Source organism: Bos taurus, chromosome 15 (genome assembly GCF_002263795.3).
Source record: "Bos taurus isolate L1 Dominette 01449 registration number 42190680 breed Hereford chromosome 15, ARS-UCD2.0, whole genome shotgun sequence".
NCBI classification, from domain to species: Eukaryota; Metazoa; Chordata; class Mammalia; order Artiodactyla; family Bovidae; genus Bos; species Bos taurus.
Genome location: NC_037342.1, coordinates 20596329 through 20611764, shown reverse-complemented (window position 1 = coordinate 20611764; position 15436 = coordinate 20596329). Strand labels below are relative to the sequence as shown.

The 15436-nt window shown below is 39.1% G+C and overlaps 1 protein-coding gene and 1 long non-coding RNA gene across 7 annotated transcripts in view; one reads left to right on the top strand and one right to left on the bottom strand.

Annotated features, from left to right (window-relative positions):
• The window catches only part of ARHGAP20 (Rho GTPase activating protein 20), a 215923-nt gene extending 200847 nt beyond the window's left edge, over positions 1-15076 (top strand). For 5 of the 6 annotated variants that reach the window (XM_005215783.5, XM_059874706.1, XM_059874705.1 and 2 more), the window contains 4 exons: positions 2640-2749; positions 5338-5527; positions 8386-8500; positions 9579-15076. In XM_005215783.5, the coding sequence (XP_005215840.1) occupies positions 2640-2749; positions 5338-5527; positions 8386-8500; positions 9579-11416 (2253 nt within the window). In that variant the 3' untranslated portion in view covers positions 11417-15076. The remainder of the gene's footprint in view (positions 1-2639; positions 2750-5337; positions 5528-8385; positions 8501-9578) is intronic. The other variant, NM_001206733.2, reaches the window with a different exon arrangement.
• Positions 6525-9582, bottom strand: LOC132342308 (uncharacterized). The gene is made up of 2 exons (XR_009490628.1): positions 7840-9582; positions 6525-7524 (listed from the first exon to the last, which is right to left on the bottom strand). It is a non-coding gene; the product is annotated as an uncharacterized lncRNA (long non-coding RNA).
• Positions 15077-15436: the final 360 nt, after the last annotated feature.

Sequence of the window (15436 nt, the reverse complement as noted above, 5' to 3'; positions counted from 1 at the left end):
ATTCATCACAGCACTACACTTCTTAAAATTTTGTTCTAAATTGTTGAGGCTGCTACAAAGAAGTATGGTTCTAGAACAGTTTAACATATTTCACAGTGAAGAAATAGTACTTATAGAGGAATAGGCAAAAGACGAAAATTAATCCAAATGAAAAATCTGGTTATATGAGTTCTAACTAAAGTGTGATAATCATGTAGCTGTGTTTTACTCTCATTTCTTCCAAGCAGTTGAAAGAAAGGGATACTTTTTGCCAAAAGTTTTTGAGCTTTTGTTTGTTTCTTATTTTTAAGACTATTTGGAAGCAGTACTTAAATTTTCCTTTAATTTTTTACTTACACTGGTTTTGTTTAAATGTAACTCTAATTGGAAGAAAATTACCTGTGATACTGTATTTTTGATTCATCAGACCTCTGAGGAAAAGCACTTTTTTAATCCTGTAGGAATCTCATCTCAAATTAATTTGGGAGTTCTGCTGATGGCCTGGTTTCTGTTTTTGGAAGGGAGAAGACTTTTGGTTGAGTGCTAAGAGCTGGTGATTGTAATTCAGAACCAGCTTTCACGTCCCTTCTCAGATCCAATGGTGGTTGTTATTTCGTAACTTGTTATTCCAGCTGTGGAGAGTTCATTGAGATGTTACAAGTTATTATCTTTCAAGTGTAGGTTTTAAGATTTAATGATGTTTTTCTTCAAGACAGATCATAACTGTGTTTTCCACTGAGATTTTAAAAGAGAGGTATTGTCACTGCCCCATTTTGAAATACCAGATTTTTGCTCTTCTGAATCTGACTTTTAATGTAGGTGCAGCCACTAAAATTAGTCTGAAATTATGAAAATTTGATAGATTGACCCAGAAAAGAGGTAATTTTTATGATGACACATCTGAATCACATATATCCATGGATATTACTACTGGAAAATAGAACAGAAAAAAGACTTTGTATCAATCATCGTCCTACTTGTTAACTACTCTAAAAAAAAAAGTATGATAATAGGTGACATGACTACCAAGAGGTTTTCAAAATTACTGTAGATATAGTTAATTGACCTTTCCTTGTCCTTCACTAATATTTGACCAGATGACAAATAGCCACAGTTCACTAATGACCTCTACTGTGTTTGGGACTGGGGCTTCCCAGGTGGCTCAGTGGTCTGCCAACGCAGGAGATGCAGGTTCAATCTCTGGGTTGGAAAGATCCCTTGGAGAAGGAAATGACAACCCACTCCAGTATTCTTGCCTGGGAAATCCCAAGGACAGAGGAGCCTGGCAGGCTGTAGTCCATGGAGTCGCAGAGAGTCAGACATCACTGAGCGACTGAGCATGAGCACGCACGCACGCCTGTCTGGGAATGTGCTTGGCATTAAGGTGTATGAAGTAGAAGGTGAGGGTCTGATTCTGCCATGAAGAAGCTGATTAGCTAGTAGGAAACATGCTCACCTAGTTAGTTAACTGCAACACTTAGGAGTCACAGCTTCCATATTAGCAGTATAAACATGACATATAAGTAACAAGTTGTACATTCCCTTTTTAAGGCACAAAGGTAAAGCTGCTGATTTGATTTTCCAACAAGAATTAAAATTATTCAGTTGCAGATTTTCACCTGTCTCCACATTGTAGGCAGGAACTTATAAGCAGATAGTCAACCGGTGCCAAAAGCAACAAAGAGATTGCTGCTGCTAAGTCGCTTCAGTCGTGTCTGACTCTGTGCGACCCCATAGGTGGCAGCCCACCAGGCTCCCCCGTCCCTGGGACTCTCCAGGCAAGAACACTGGAGTGGGTTGCCATTTTGGCCTAGAACAAAATAGGAAACACAGGACCAGGACCAGAATTCTTTATTTTTAAAGTTTTTATTAACATATGTCAAACCGGAAACTGTTGGATGTATCCTGCTTGTGTCATAGTCTGGTTTCATCACACCCAGCCCCGCCAGTGTCTCAGTATAAGAGTCTCAAAGACCAGAAAGGATAATGTACCAGAGACATGTTATTTAATGTACATTACGTGTGGGGTGCTGCCCCATGCTTCCAGAGCCCAGCCATAGGCTGGAATGCTTCCTTCTCCTAATATATGAGAGCCCTTCTAGGGGGAACACTAGGAGAAGCTCTAAGCATCTCTGCATGAAATTATTCACCAAAGCCACTGGAATATAAAGTTCTAATATAACAGGGACTTGGTTTAATTTGCTACTCTATCCCTACCACCTCAAACAGTACCTGGCACATATGCATAAATATTTGTTGAGTGGTTGGATGACTGATTACTATATTATGAATCTCACAAATGTCTTCATACATTTCTTTTAACTAATGAAATAAAAAGGATTTAGGTTTGCCAGACCCCGCCATGTTATACTAGTTTGCTAAAATGTGCACAAACAGGAGATTTCAGCCTAAGCAGGTTGTCCTTTATCTTTACCACTATAGTCCAGACTCCAGTTTCCCTCTGGTTTTTGTTAGAAAAATATCAAAGCAAATGTTTCTATGGGTGCACATCATTGAGGGGTTGGCACTGAGCTCCATGTAGTCCAAAGAAGAGAGAACGTAACTGTACTTTTCAATAAAGTGTCTTCTTTCTAATGTCTCTAAAAATATTTAACCTGAGAATAACAATTTAAAATATTTATTTTTCCCCTCTATATAAGGATTTTCTACGAAATATTCCAGGAAGTATTTTTTCATCAGATCTCTATGATCACTGGGTCTGTGTAATGGATCAAGGAAATGATGAAGAGAAAATAAATGCAGTTCAAAGGTAATTATTCTGACTTGGTCATTTTTCAAAAATGGTTTTCAAAAAGCTTATATTTTGTAAGCTTGTCTAGGAAGGTAGTATGCTTGTGCTTGCTGTGTTTAGTCACTCAACTGTGTCTGATTCTTTGAAACCCTTTGGGCTGTAGCCTGCCAGGAACCTCTGTCCATGGGATTTCTCAAGCAAGAATACTGGAGTGGGTTGCCCTTTCCTCCTCCAGGGGATATTCCCAACCCAGAGATTGAACCCACATCTTCTGTGTCTCTTTCACTGAAGGTGGATTCTTCACCCACTGAGCCATAATCACTATCAAAATCATATCCGTGGGGACCAGTTTAAATATAGATTTATGCTAGCTACTGTCACTTTTCTTATTGCTTTTCCCTAATCCTATTAACATGGAATACTTGACCATTTTACACATTCTGTACATCTGAATCTGATAGGAGCTGAAACCCATTAGACCAAGAGTTAACACAGTAGACTCAATCTATAATTTACATCTTAGTTTAACCAGACTATTCCTTATGTACTTCATTTAACAACTGAATCCATAAAGAGAAACTTCCTTCCCCCTCAAGGGTCTCACAGTCTAGTAAAACAGATAGATAAAACCAAGAATTACAAAGTAGTATAATCGATGCTAGTGAGATACCTGCAGAATGTGTGGGAATGCTTCAGAGGGACAGTCAACTTGTTGAAAAGTGTCGAGGAAGAAGGGAGTTGCAAAATCTCAGTCTAATCACAAAGAATGCATCGTTTGTATTCAATGCAAAGAGAAGTGGCTGGCAGGTCTCGCCACCCTAATCCCTTATAGGAAAGAAGAGTCCGTTAACAAAAAGCATACTTCCAGTCCTGTGAAAACCCATGAATCCTAAAATCATTTATTTGCATATGCTTGTTTAGTGCAGTTTTTCTTGAGCAGCTCTAAAATACAAGTCATTATCTACACACTACTATTGATAGACACCTGTTATCAATAGAAAAACATAATATAACTGTTGAAGACACCAGAATCAAAGCCACGTAACAGAATTGTGTCTGTTTTGGCAGAAATCATTCAGGGACAGTGAATGTCAGATCCTGTTTTTTGTTGCTCATTGTCTAAAACTTTATATTCTACAAATGGTTAAAAAGATGATGTTTTTGTATATTATATGTGAAATGAATCGCCAGTCCAGGTTCTATGCATGATACAGGGTGCTCCGGGCTGGTGCACTGGAATGACCCAGAGGGATGGGATGGGGAGGGCGGTGGGAGGGGGGTTCAGGATGGGGAACATATGTACACCTGTGGCAGATTCATGTCAATGTATGGCAAAACCAATACAATATTGTAAAGTAAAAAAAAAAAAAAAAAGATATTTTACAGAGGGTTAGACTTATATCTCTCATACAAATACAAAATAAGCACATGTGAGAGGTTTTATTTAAAACATTAGAGAACTAGTAAGATATTACTGCAAAGTCAAAAGAGATTTCAAACTATCACAACTTACATAATTAAATCAGAAATGCTGAAATGAATTTATAAATAGATGCAAAACTGGCTTTTACTGCTAGGGCATGGGGCGCGGTGAGTGGGGCACTGTATGTGCAAATAAACCATTTATCTCTCTACCAGATAAGATTTTTGAGTCTACAGGCAAGTGTTAAGTGCACTGCTATCAGTAATCTACAGTTTACAGAGTCAAATAACTCAACCCCTATGAGCCAGATACCCCAGAGTGTGATAACAGTACCTTACTTTCCATTGAATACATCCAGGAATCCTTTGATTCATTTCCGTATCTTTCATAATTTGTCCCTTCAAAACTGTTCTCATTGTCAGTCCATAGTGCTGAAGAAACGCCTTTCTCTTGTTATACAACAGGAGTCCAAGTACCCAGTTTTCTCCCCCAGGTTACAGATTCTTGTTGGAAAAAAGCAACCACCATGACTATCAACATTTGTATCTGTTTTCTGTCTGACAATAAAAATCATTTCAAGTGAATGATCATTTAAAATCCTTTATCAATTACAAAATAGGAACATTAGAAAAAAATATTATAAGCTTGTATTATATGTGCGAGTAATGTCAGTGAGATAGAAAGATGCAGGGCAAAATTGACCTTGAGAGCTGCCGGAGCAGAATGGACCTGGGAGTCTCATGGCTGAAGTTTAGGTTTTTACCAAGAGACAGAATCCTGTGTTGCTTCTTGGAAGTAAAGGAGCTACATATTAGTAAGTAAAGGAGTTACATATTAAATGCAACTGTTTAATTTCATTAGAAAGCTTTTTGGGGGGTTTGGTTGAGAATATTCTGGAATGTTATAGGGTTTGCTTAAGATACTTTGTAATAGTTTCAGGTAAATATTTCAGACAGCATCTTTTTATGAATTACTTTTTTGCGTTCTTTTACATTTTCATTGGATTGCAAAATAAATAATAAATCTCCAGTGCTCCCTCTCTCCTCTTCATAGGCAGTCCTCCCTTCGCATGTGCCGTGTTAACAGACAGTCCTGCACGTCTGAACTGTGAAAGTGAGGACTGCCTGTCAGTGCAGGTTTTCTGTGAAATGTTTGCTTACAGAGTGCATTTTTCTGTCTTTAGGCTGTTAGACCAGCTTCCGAGAGCCAATGTTCTTCTCCTAAGGTATCTTTTTGGGTTATTACACAACATTGAGCAACATTCTTCATCCAATCAGATGACCGCATTTAATTTAGCAGTGTGCATCGCCCCAAGCATTCTTTGGCCTCCTACTTCCTCTAGCCCAGAACTAGAAAACGAATTTACAAAAAAGGTAATGAAGTTTTTCCTTTTTCTGCTCTGGGGAACCAATTCCCCATTTTGAACCTAAAATTCGGGGTATGAATTCTGAAAGATACATATTTTCTTAAGTGAAAATACTTAAGAAAATAAGTACTATATGTACTAAGTACATATCATTGTAAATCTGAATTCATTGAGTGTTTTATCCTATCCTAGTAGACGACAAAAAAGGTAATTTCTTGAGCAAAAGAGTGATAGACGTTGGATTGCTTCCCTTTTCTCTTTAAGGAGGATAAACAACTATGACTGACTTAAACCTTAGAGTGATACAAAAACAGTGGATGTGATTTTAAAAATAAATAAGGACTTTCAGTTCTAATGAGGTGTATGAACCTCGAGCCTATTATACCGAGTGAAGTAAGTCAGAAAGAGAAAGACAAATATCATATATTAATGCATATATATGGAATCTAGAAAGATAGTACTGCTGATCTTACTTGCAGGACAGCAAAGGAGACGCATGTAAAGAACAGACTTTTGGACACAGCCAGGGAAGGAGAGGGTAGGATGGTTGGAGAGAGTAGCACTGGAACATATACAGTACCGTGTATAAAATAGATAGCCATCTATCTATTTAGGGGGTTTGCTCTATGACGCAGGGAAGCCAGAGCCAGTGCCCTCTGACAACCTAGAGGAGTGGGATGGGGAGGGAGGTGGGAGTGGGGTTCAAAAGGGAGGGGCCATATGTATACCTATGGCCAATTCATGTTGACGTATGGCAAAAACCATCACTGTATTGTAAAGTTTTTATCCTCTAATTAAAAAATAAATAAATAAGGGCTTTGGAATTAGACAGGTCAAGGTTCAATTTTCAGCCCTAACGCTTGCTAGATTTACAATCTTGGGCAAAATTACATTAATCCACAGTTCCTCATCTAATGAATGGAGATGTTGCTAATACCCAGTTCATACATTATTTAAGTTGGTGCAAATGCAGTTTTGGACTGCGAATGTTAAATCATTACAACTAGGCTCAAACACAATCTTTATTAATCAAAATAGGAACCATTACAATCAACACATTTTTGCCAATGAGAAATAAGTTTGTTGATTCCTGTAGCATAAAAATCTATGCTTTGTGATTCGACAAACTCTTGGGAAGCATTTTCTGCCTCCTCCTGGTTGTGGAAGCATTTTTCCTGCAGAAAGTTGTCAAGATGCTTGAAGAAGAGGTAGTTGGTTTTCAAGAAGTCAGGTGAATATGGTAGATGAGGCAAAACTTCGCGGCCCAGTTCAGTCAACTTCTGAAGCCTTGCTTGTGCAACGTGTGGTCAGGCGTTGTTGTGGAGAAGAATGGGCCCTTTCTTTTGACCGGTGCCAGCTGCAGACGTTGCACTTTTCGGTGCATCTCATCAATTTGCTGAGCGTTTGTCTCAGATGTAATGGTTTCACCGGGATTCAGACAGGCAGCAGACCACCAAACGGTGACCATGACCTTTTTTTGCTGCAAGTTTGGCTTTGGGAAGTGCTTTGGAGCTTCTTCTTGGTCCAGCTACTGAGCTGGTCATAACCAATTGTCGTATAAAATCCACTTTTGGTCACACGTCACAATCCGATCAAGAAATAGTTCATTGTTGTCGCATAGAATAAGAGAAGACGACACTTCTAAATGACAGTTTTTTAAATTTTCAGTCAGTTCATGAGGCACCCACTTAGCGAGTTTTTTCACCTTTCCAGTTTGCTTCAGATAAGTTCTTCGGCAACTCCTCATTTAGTTGTAAGGGGATCAGCTTCGCTGTTTACTCTCAGTTGGTCACTGTCAACTTCTGGTGGCTGGCCAGTAAGCCCCTCATCTGCAAGGCTCTTGTCTCCTTTGCAAAAACAAATAGCACTGCACTATTTATTAGCAGTTTCTGGGCCAAATACACTGTTGATGTTGTAAGTTGTCTCTCCTGCTTTATGACCCATTTTGAACTCAAATAAGAAAATTGCTCAAAGTTGCCTTTTGTCTAACTTCATTTCCATAGTCTAAAATAGATATAAAATACACAGAAAGTAGTGTCATTTGCCAAAAACATAAAGCAAAAATTTCACATTAAAATGATGTATACCACAACCACATTTATTTAAGAATGTATTCCAACATCAAACAGCAGAGTTCAACAGTGCAAAACCACAATTACTTTTGGCCCAACCTAATAGTTACTTGAAATCACACACTCCTGTATTGCCTGATTATAAGTACAGGAGTTGGGGCTTTGCTTCAGCTATTGGGGCAAAAAAAGCTATGTAAAGGTTTCTGTATATCTCATGGAGACACAAAGCTCCCTAGTAAAATCTTACCTCTTCCCGAAGCACCTCCAGTTGGCAGGGCTAAGAGAAAGAAATGCATAGGAAGAGACTAGTCAGCAAAGTGCAAGTTTTTTCTCCAGCTGTCTGTCCTCCTCACAGAGAACCACAGAGGTAGATACGTACCAACTTCCCAACTCATGACACCTGCCTTTTGCATAAGAAATACATTTTATAAGTCTTCATTTAATGACACTTCATGAATTTTAATGAGAAAGTGTGTTTCCTCACCCCAAGTGCCCTATAGAGAATACTGAAAATTACTCCAATTTTAAAGACAAGACAGTTGGTATAAAAATGTTAGTATTAAGCCAAGGCCACAAGTAATAACTAGTCTACTGATTAAAATTAATGTCTATACTCAAACTACTCTTGAAAGTATCATAGTTTTGTAGGGGAAACTGTATTGTAAAGCAAACCTGAATTTTTCTCGGGATTCTTTGGCATTTTTTGTTAGAATTAGGATTCATATATGAAATGTGATTTACAGACAGGCTGTATGAGAAGTTTGCAGCTCATTTTTGTCCGTTTTTTGTACAGGTTTCTCTGCTTATACAGTTTCTTATTGAAAACTGCTGTCGGATATTTGGAGAAGAAATCACTTCCCTCTTGGGAGAGGTTTCAGTGAGATGTGATACCAGAGAGAATGCCTCAGGTATTGTGAATAACTGGATTGTTTTTTGTGGGAAACAGACACACGTCTGTGAAAATCAGCTGGGACAGTGGTTATCCTGGAGCCCACAGCAGCTCAGGTGAAGAGGGCCTCTCACCTCGGTCAATAGGTCTAGGATTCTGCTCCTTCCTTAGAAGGTCAGGGTATGTTAACACTGTGGTAGGGTTAAGAAGTGTATAAGACAAGGTCCCAGATTGTTAGTGGCAGCATTATATAGTATGATGTTTTTAACCTTTTTAAAAATAAACTTTACAGGGAGCCCCAATATGTATAACACAACTGCTCTGGTTGAAACTGGAGGAGAAGGCCCAGAGGCAATAGAGACAGCCCTGTTTTTTCTCCTCGCCTCCCTCTTAGAGGTCCCTGAGGCTTCTCAGAATTCTCGCGAACTGCTAAACACATTAAAAACAAGTAACATCACGGGGCAGGCTGGGGTGTGTGGGGAGTAAAGACGCTCAATATTCCAAATTATGAATTCTTATAACACCAATTACTAGTTATGTTGTCTTTGGCCAATTCTTCGATGCCACTGAACATCAATATTTTCATCTACAAATATGGATAACCATCATATCTAACTGTTGTGATTGTAGTAAAGATAAAGTAATATATAGTAAAGAACTTTGTCAAAGAGAAATTGATAGGGCTGGTAAATGGTTTCTCTTGAGATTAGAGTTAATTATGTGTATACACCAGCAGATCCATTTAAAAGACAGAATCTTAATCCAAATCTGGATATATCTGGCATTAATTTCTTTATATTTTTAACTGTTTCTTGGTATTATGACCATCTTCTCATTGAGGAAATCTTAAAGAAAGCCTATTTCTTCAGGAACTGAGGTAAATCTCGTATACCTCAACAGTTTATTTTTAATTTTGCACTTACATCTGGGGAGATTATGAAAGATTCTTTCTTTCCTTAGAGTGAAAATTTGAACAATCTATATTTAAAAACAGAATTACACCAAATATCATCATAGTTAGGTTTTTTTTCTTATTTTTAAGGCAGCATGCATTTGTGTTCATTAAAAATGTTAATCATGGTTCGCTTTTTCTACAGATATCTCTTGCTTCCAGCTGAATGACTCCTCCTATGACAGCTTGGAAAATGAGCTGAATGACGATGTTGACGCCCCATGTCGTGACTTGGTAAAGAAACTTGGTCAGGGTAGCAGAAGCATGGACTCCGTGTTAACCCTCAGTGACTATGACCTTGACCAGCCTGAGGTGGAAGGCCTTTTAACCCTGAGTGACTTTGACTTAGGCCATTCTAAAGATGAAGACATTCAAATGGGACAGCCCCTTGAGTCCAAGCCAGTGGACACTGCAGTGTACACCAAGGTCCCACGCGCCCAGGCCGCCTCTGGCGCGAGCACACCCAGCCGCCTGTCCACAGCTGCCGCAGATGCTCCAAAAGGCCTGAGGCGACACCGCCGCTGCTCGGAGCCCAGCATCGACTATCTCGATTCAAAGCTTTCCTATCTCAGGGAGTTGTATCAGAAAAAGCTACGCAAGTCCAGCTGTGATGCCATTCTCTCAAAAAAAGATGAGAGCCATCTGAATCAGAATCAACCCCTTCAGGAAGGGGGTAAGACATGTTTTAAAAAGAGTTTAGTCACAGGCATTGATAGCAAGAAAAATGCCGCTAGTAAAAATGTTAAGAAGAAAAGTTTGTCTGATAATGAAGGAAGTCATGTAAAACTTTTTCCTAAATCCAAGCCAGTAGCCATTTCCGTGGCATCGTACAGTCACATGTCCTCCTGTGATCATCCCAGGAGCCAGCCCTTTGACATGGATGCATCCGAATACTCCCCGCCACACACTGCAGACACCCTCAAGAGTTCAAGGAGGCAACGGCGCTGCTCAGAGCCCAGCATTGATGACCAGCACTGCAGACTGACCTATCTCAGGGGGATTTATCCAAAGAAGCAGCAGAAAGCCAGCTACGAAGCCAGTCTCTTGCATGGAGAGGAAGATTATCTCAAGCGGCACAAGTCTTTACAAATGGAGGGCCAAAAGCTTATTAATCAGAGTTTGGTCATGGGGATTGAGGTGGGCAAGAGTAGTGCCACAAACCAAAACGTGGAGAAGGTTTTACCCCCAAGTTTAAACCTTTGCTCAAGGACTAGCTATTCCAGCTTGTCCTCCCCAGGCACTTCCCCATCTGGTTCATCAGTAAGCTCCCAAGATAGTGCTTTTTCTCAGATTTCTGAACACTCTGTGTTTACACCCACTGAAACATCCTCTCCAATAGATTGTACTTTTCAAAGAAAACAGGCAGAGCTTTCTTCTGACTTTAGCAGTTCTGGCCTCATTTCTGGAATTCCTGGTCCCTCATCAGGGCAGGCCAGCGGCCGCCTGGCCTATACAAAAAAGGACAGCGTAGAGTGGCATTCACACATGCATTCTGTAACTCTTCACCCCAGCACATGGTTGAAGAGTGGTGTAGCCAGTTTGAAAAACTGGTCTCTCAAAAAGAAGGCAAGGGCACCCAGACCAGAGGAAAATAAAGTGGGTTCTCTAAAAGGACCCACGGATCCTCCTGCACATGCTTCTGGTGTTCCGGAAGCCATCACACTACAAGAAAGGCAGAAAGACGTGCCCCAAAGGGCAGCTGAAGGACTGGGAGCTGTTCAGACGGCCCGCTGGTATAGTTCCTACCCCAGCCAGGACTCAGAGAAATACTGTAGCTCTCTGTTCAGCCTCGTGGAAGACAGACTTGGGCTTCATATGAAGTCGCCCGAGGAAGGAAAGGATAGCGGGCAGTGCTCTCCTGGTATGCTGCCCCAGAGAAGATCCTCCCCCGGCTCTTTGACTGTGGATGATGCGTCCAGCCCAGACTCAGGGCCGCCCGTGGTGTGTGATGCTGAGGATAGACATTTGGCCAAAGACATGTAACCACCATGAGAACCTGACATCTACAAGAACAGAAACAGGCTGATAATGAGACAACAATTACTATGACCCCTTTGTATAAAATACCTGGGATGGGTAGCATAAAGATAATCATTGCTAATACTTAGGACAACAAACGAATTCTCTTTCTTGAGACTATTTGGCCAAAAGTTTAGACTGAAAAATTCTGTGACCTCAGTGTTTGGGAGGCTTTTCCGTATTAAAGCATGGATGGATCCTGTCGTGCATTTTAAGAGCTATGAGCAGACAGCTAGAGAAAGCATCTTCTGTAGAGGAAACATGCTGTTTATGATGAGATTAGTTCCTGAGGAAGCCAGGAGATAAGAAGCGAAAAACAGGAAGTGTGGAGAGAGAGGGAGGGCTGCAGAGAAACCATTATTCCATGGAATGTTTTTAATAAGTAGGCCAAAATAATGCCGCTAGTCAAAGCTAAAGAGGTAACACATCTGATAATAAAGAAAATTATGTGAAATTTTTCCCCAAATCCAAACCAGTGGCCATTTCTGTGACATTTTATATTCAGTCACATACCCTCACAGCATCATTTCAGGTATCAGCCCATTGGTGGCAGCCAGAGAGGAAAAAAACTGAAGTGATTTGAAAGCCATGAGTACCATGATATTGTAGGTGGTTTTGTTTGTTTTGTTTTTTGTATTGGTTGAGTTTTTCCATCAGTGTTTCGTGCTCCACAGAGGCTCCACTGCACACTGCAGTGAGGAGGAAGAAGGAGACGACTGCTCATCTCTGTGTCCTTTCAAGGTGCCTGAGCTCAGAACCTTGTCCTGTTATAAGACGACCTTCCCACTGTATCCACTGTCTTAGTGTGGAGGGAAAGACTGCCAGAGCAGCCCTTTCTCTTAACCAGTTGCTGTTGCAAACATGTGATCAAAGCATGACTCCTCTTTGCTGAAATGTTTTTCTGTTCCTTACCTCTTAGTCAGCCAGAAAAAATTCCTAAGTCATCTCTTTACTGATGGTCATTTGTCAGTTGAGAGAACAGTTTTGAGGTTGGCAGGTTATAAATAGTCACAGAGTGGAGGAGCCGTCAGAGTGGCTCTCAGGCCTTCTTTTTGACAGTCATTGGCTTGGGATTATCTTACCTCCAGAAGTTTTTACATCTTTTTTGTTCCAATAGTTCAGTTTATACCCCCATTGATTTATTCCATATTGATGGACATTTCTCCTCTTGCCTTAAAGATTATACCAGTACATCTCCTGGATTATTTCCTTGGGTTATTAGGCCTTGCCAGCCAGAGTGATGCAAAAGAATCAGAAATGGATGTGCATCTTCCTTCATTTTAAATACTTAAAAGAAGTTGCTTAGAGCCCATTGAGTTCAATATCAGATGGACCTCCCCCCCACAATACTTATTTCAAATTATTTTCCTCAGCCACCCAGAAACTTTGATGTCAAATATTTTCTCAATGTTGTTCTAAAGGTTGCATTTTTCACTTATATAAAAAAATAACGTGTTCTGTAAGAGAGAAGTCCTTTCAGTATTAGCTATAGGTGCTACCTACCTCTAGGGGACATGGCCCTGTTTGTCCTAAGCATTGTAATTAACTTTTAGAACTCTCTCAAAAGAGCTCCTTTATGACACTGGCCATCTCAGTCACAGATGTGAAGTAGATTTTACCTTTTAACTAACCACTCGTATATTTAGACTCCTCAGTGTCCATATGCATCTTTTGTGGTATGATATATAAAGGCAACAGGGATTCCCCTCACCCTTAGGGCATACTACTGCAGAACCGCAAGATGTGAATGAAGCTCTTATGGCTTGGAGTGTCTTTCCAGAAGAAATTGCTTCTCTGCTTAACAAAATAATAGTTGTATCCTTTTTTCTTTCACATTGGTGGTTAGGAAACCATCTACTCAGTTTGAAGCATAGAAGATGCTGAGGTTCTTCCATAACCATTCCTGTTCTCTGTGTTCCCTTAGATACTCCCGCAACATTTAATGTGAATAATTAATATTGCTGTAAAGTATTATATTGTATGATTTGAAGACAGACTACATGTCATTTTATTATACTCCATCAATCTATAATATATTAGACCAATGCTTTATCTAAAATGCTTTGAGTTTGTATAATATATCTTGACAAATTTTACTACCATATGTTATGTAATAAATGTGTATTTTTGTACTTGCAGAAACTGCTGCTAACTTTTAAAGTTGTTTGGTTTTAAAGGCACTGATTATGGATATGTATGAAGTCCATGCTGTCTGTTAAATAAAACATCATCCTTCAGAGTTAACAGTCCCACCAGGGCAATATTGCCCTTTGTAGACTTGTTTTAGCTAACGAGCCCAATTTCTGCTTAATATTGGAAATTGCATAAAATGTAATTAATGTTGATTGGAACTTTGAGCTTTTAGTCATAGGCCGTGTGGTCAGTCTCTCTAGAAAAGGAGGGCTTTATTTCTTTTATATTTTTCTGATCTTACTGTTTACCAAACAATACATTTTAGACATAAAGTCTTTGTTTTTCTTAGATATTACATGTACACTGTGCTCCTAGAATCAGATACATATTGTCTGTGTTCTCATGGCAAAGAACCATCAACTCAGTTCAATTGATGTATGAGATCTTCTTGTCTAAATTTGAGCCCTTCTGACCAGAGTATCTAATTGATTCCAGACATGTCCAAACATCCCAGGATGTCTAGATCCAGATACTACAAAACATCAGTACTTATAAAGTCATATAAAGTCAGTAAATATTCTCATTTCTCTCATTTCCCATGAGTATCTTTGCCTCCTCAAAGTTCATGGAAGTTCGCTGTATGTAAGTTTATGCACCATTTCAGAAAGGTTAAAAATATACACCTGACCTTAATCCAGAAAAAAAATGATTCATTCTGAGCAGTAAAGACCTAAATGTTAAAGAAATGCAAAGATGATTTTTGCTTCTAAAGAAGCAGCTTAATCTACTAAAAACATTGAGTTCAATAAATTATCTTAGTTTTGTGGCTTTTCGGCTTTTCATGGAATGGCATTGAATCGAAAGGATCTAATGTATCCTCGAACCAGTGGCATATTTTGTCTGTTGAAACTAAAAATATTATGTATCTTAATCCAAATTATGGTAGTTTTTAATCTTTTTTACCTGGTCATGTTTTAATGACTTGAGAGGAAGTATCTGCAAACTGTTTATTTCAATACAAAGAAAAAAATTTAACAATAAAGCTGGGTAAAATGTTAATTTCTTTAATATCTATTCTGGTTACAAGGATATCGCATAAGCTAAGTTTCCTGCTGAAAGGAAGAGTACTCTTGAATTCTGTGCTTTCTACCCTAAGTGTGAGTCTACTCTGTTCCTAAGCCACTTGTAAATATAAATCCTTCATTTGTATTGTTTGTTTGTTTTTAAAAGGGAGGGGTGGAATTTCATAAACTTCAGTTCTACATAGTACTGGGTGTGTGATAGAATTGGCAGAAGGCTCTAGGGTGTAATTTGGAAAATTTTGTTTCCAAGTCCCAAAGAAATATGCACAGGGTGGTAGAAGATGCATGTTGTTTCTTAATTTGTGGAATGCTTTCTCGTTGTGCATTGTCAGAGTGCACATGCATTTGTAGATCAAAGTGTTTTTCTACCTATTTAATTTGTTAAGGCAAAGTAAATATGTTCTCTGGAGTTTGATTTTATGTGACAATAGAAGATGCTGATTTGGGAGACATTTAAGATTTAAATGCTAGTATTTTTCTCTAGGTTTAATTTTTAGATTACAGTAATTTGAAATTAAATTTAGAACTTCTTACAGCCTCTTGATCTGCCACGAGGAGTGAATAAACTAGCTAAAAACATGTACTTGTGGCATAGGCCTATTACTCTGAGCAAGTAAAATGGATGCTTAAAGAAATACCCAGTCTCTGCCAGATCACAGGAATTAATTGTTACTGTCTAAAATTTTCAGAAGAAAGAATCATTTTATATCTTTGCCCAAGAATGAGATGACTGAGAAGCAGAGAATCATCAAAATACATGAACACAGAG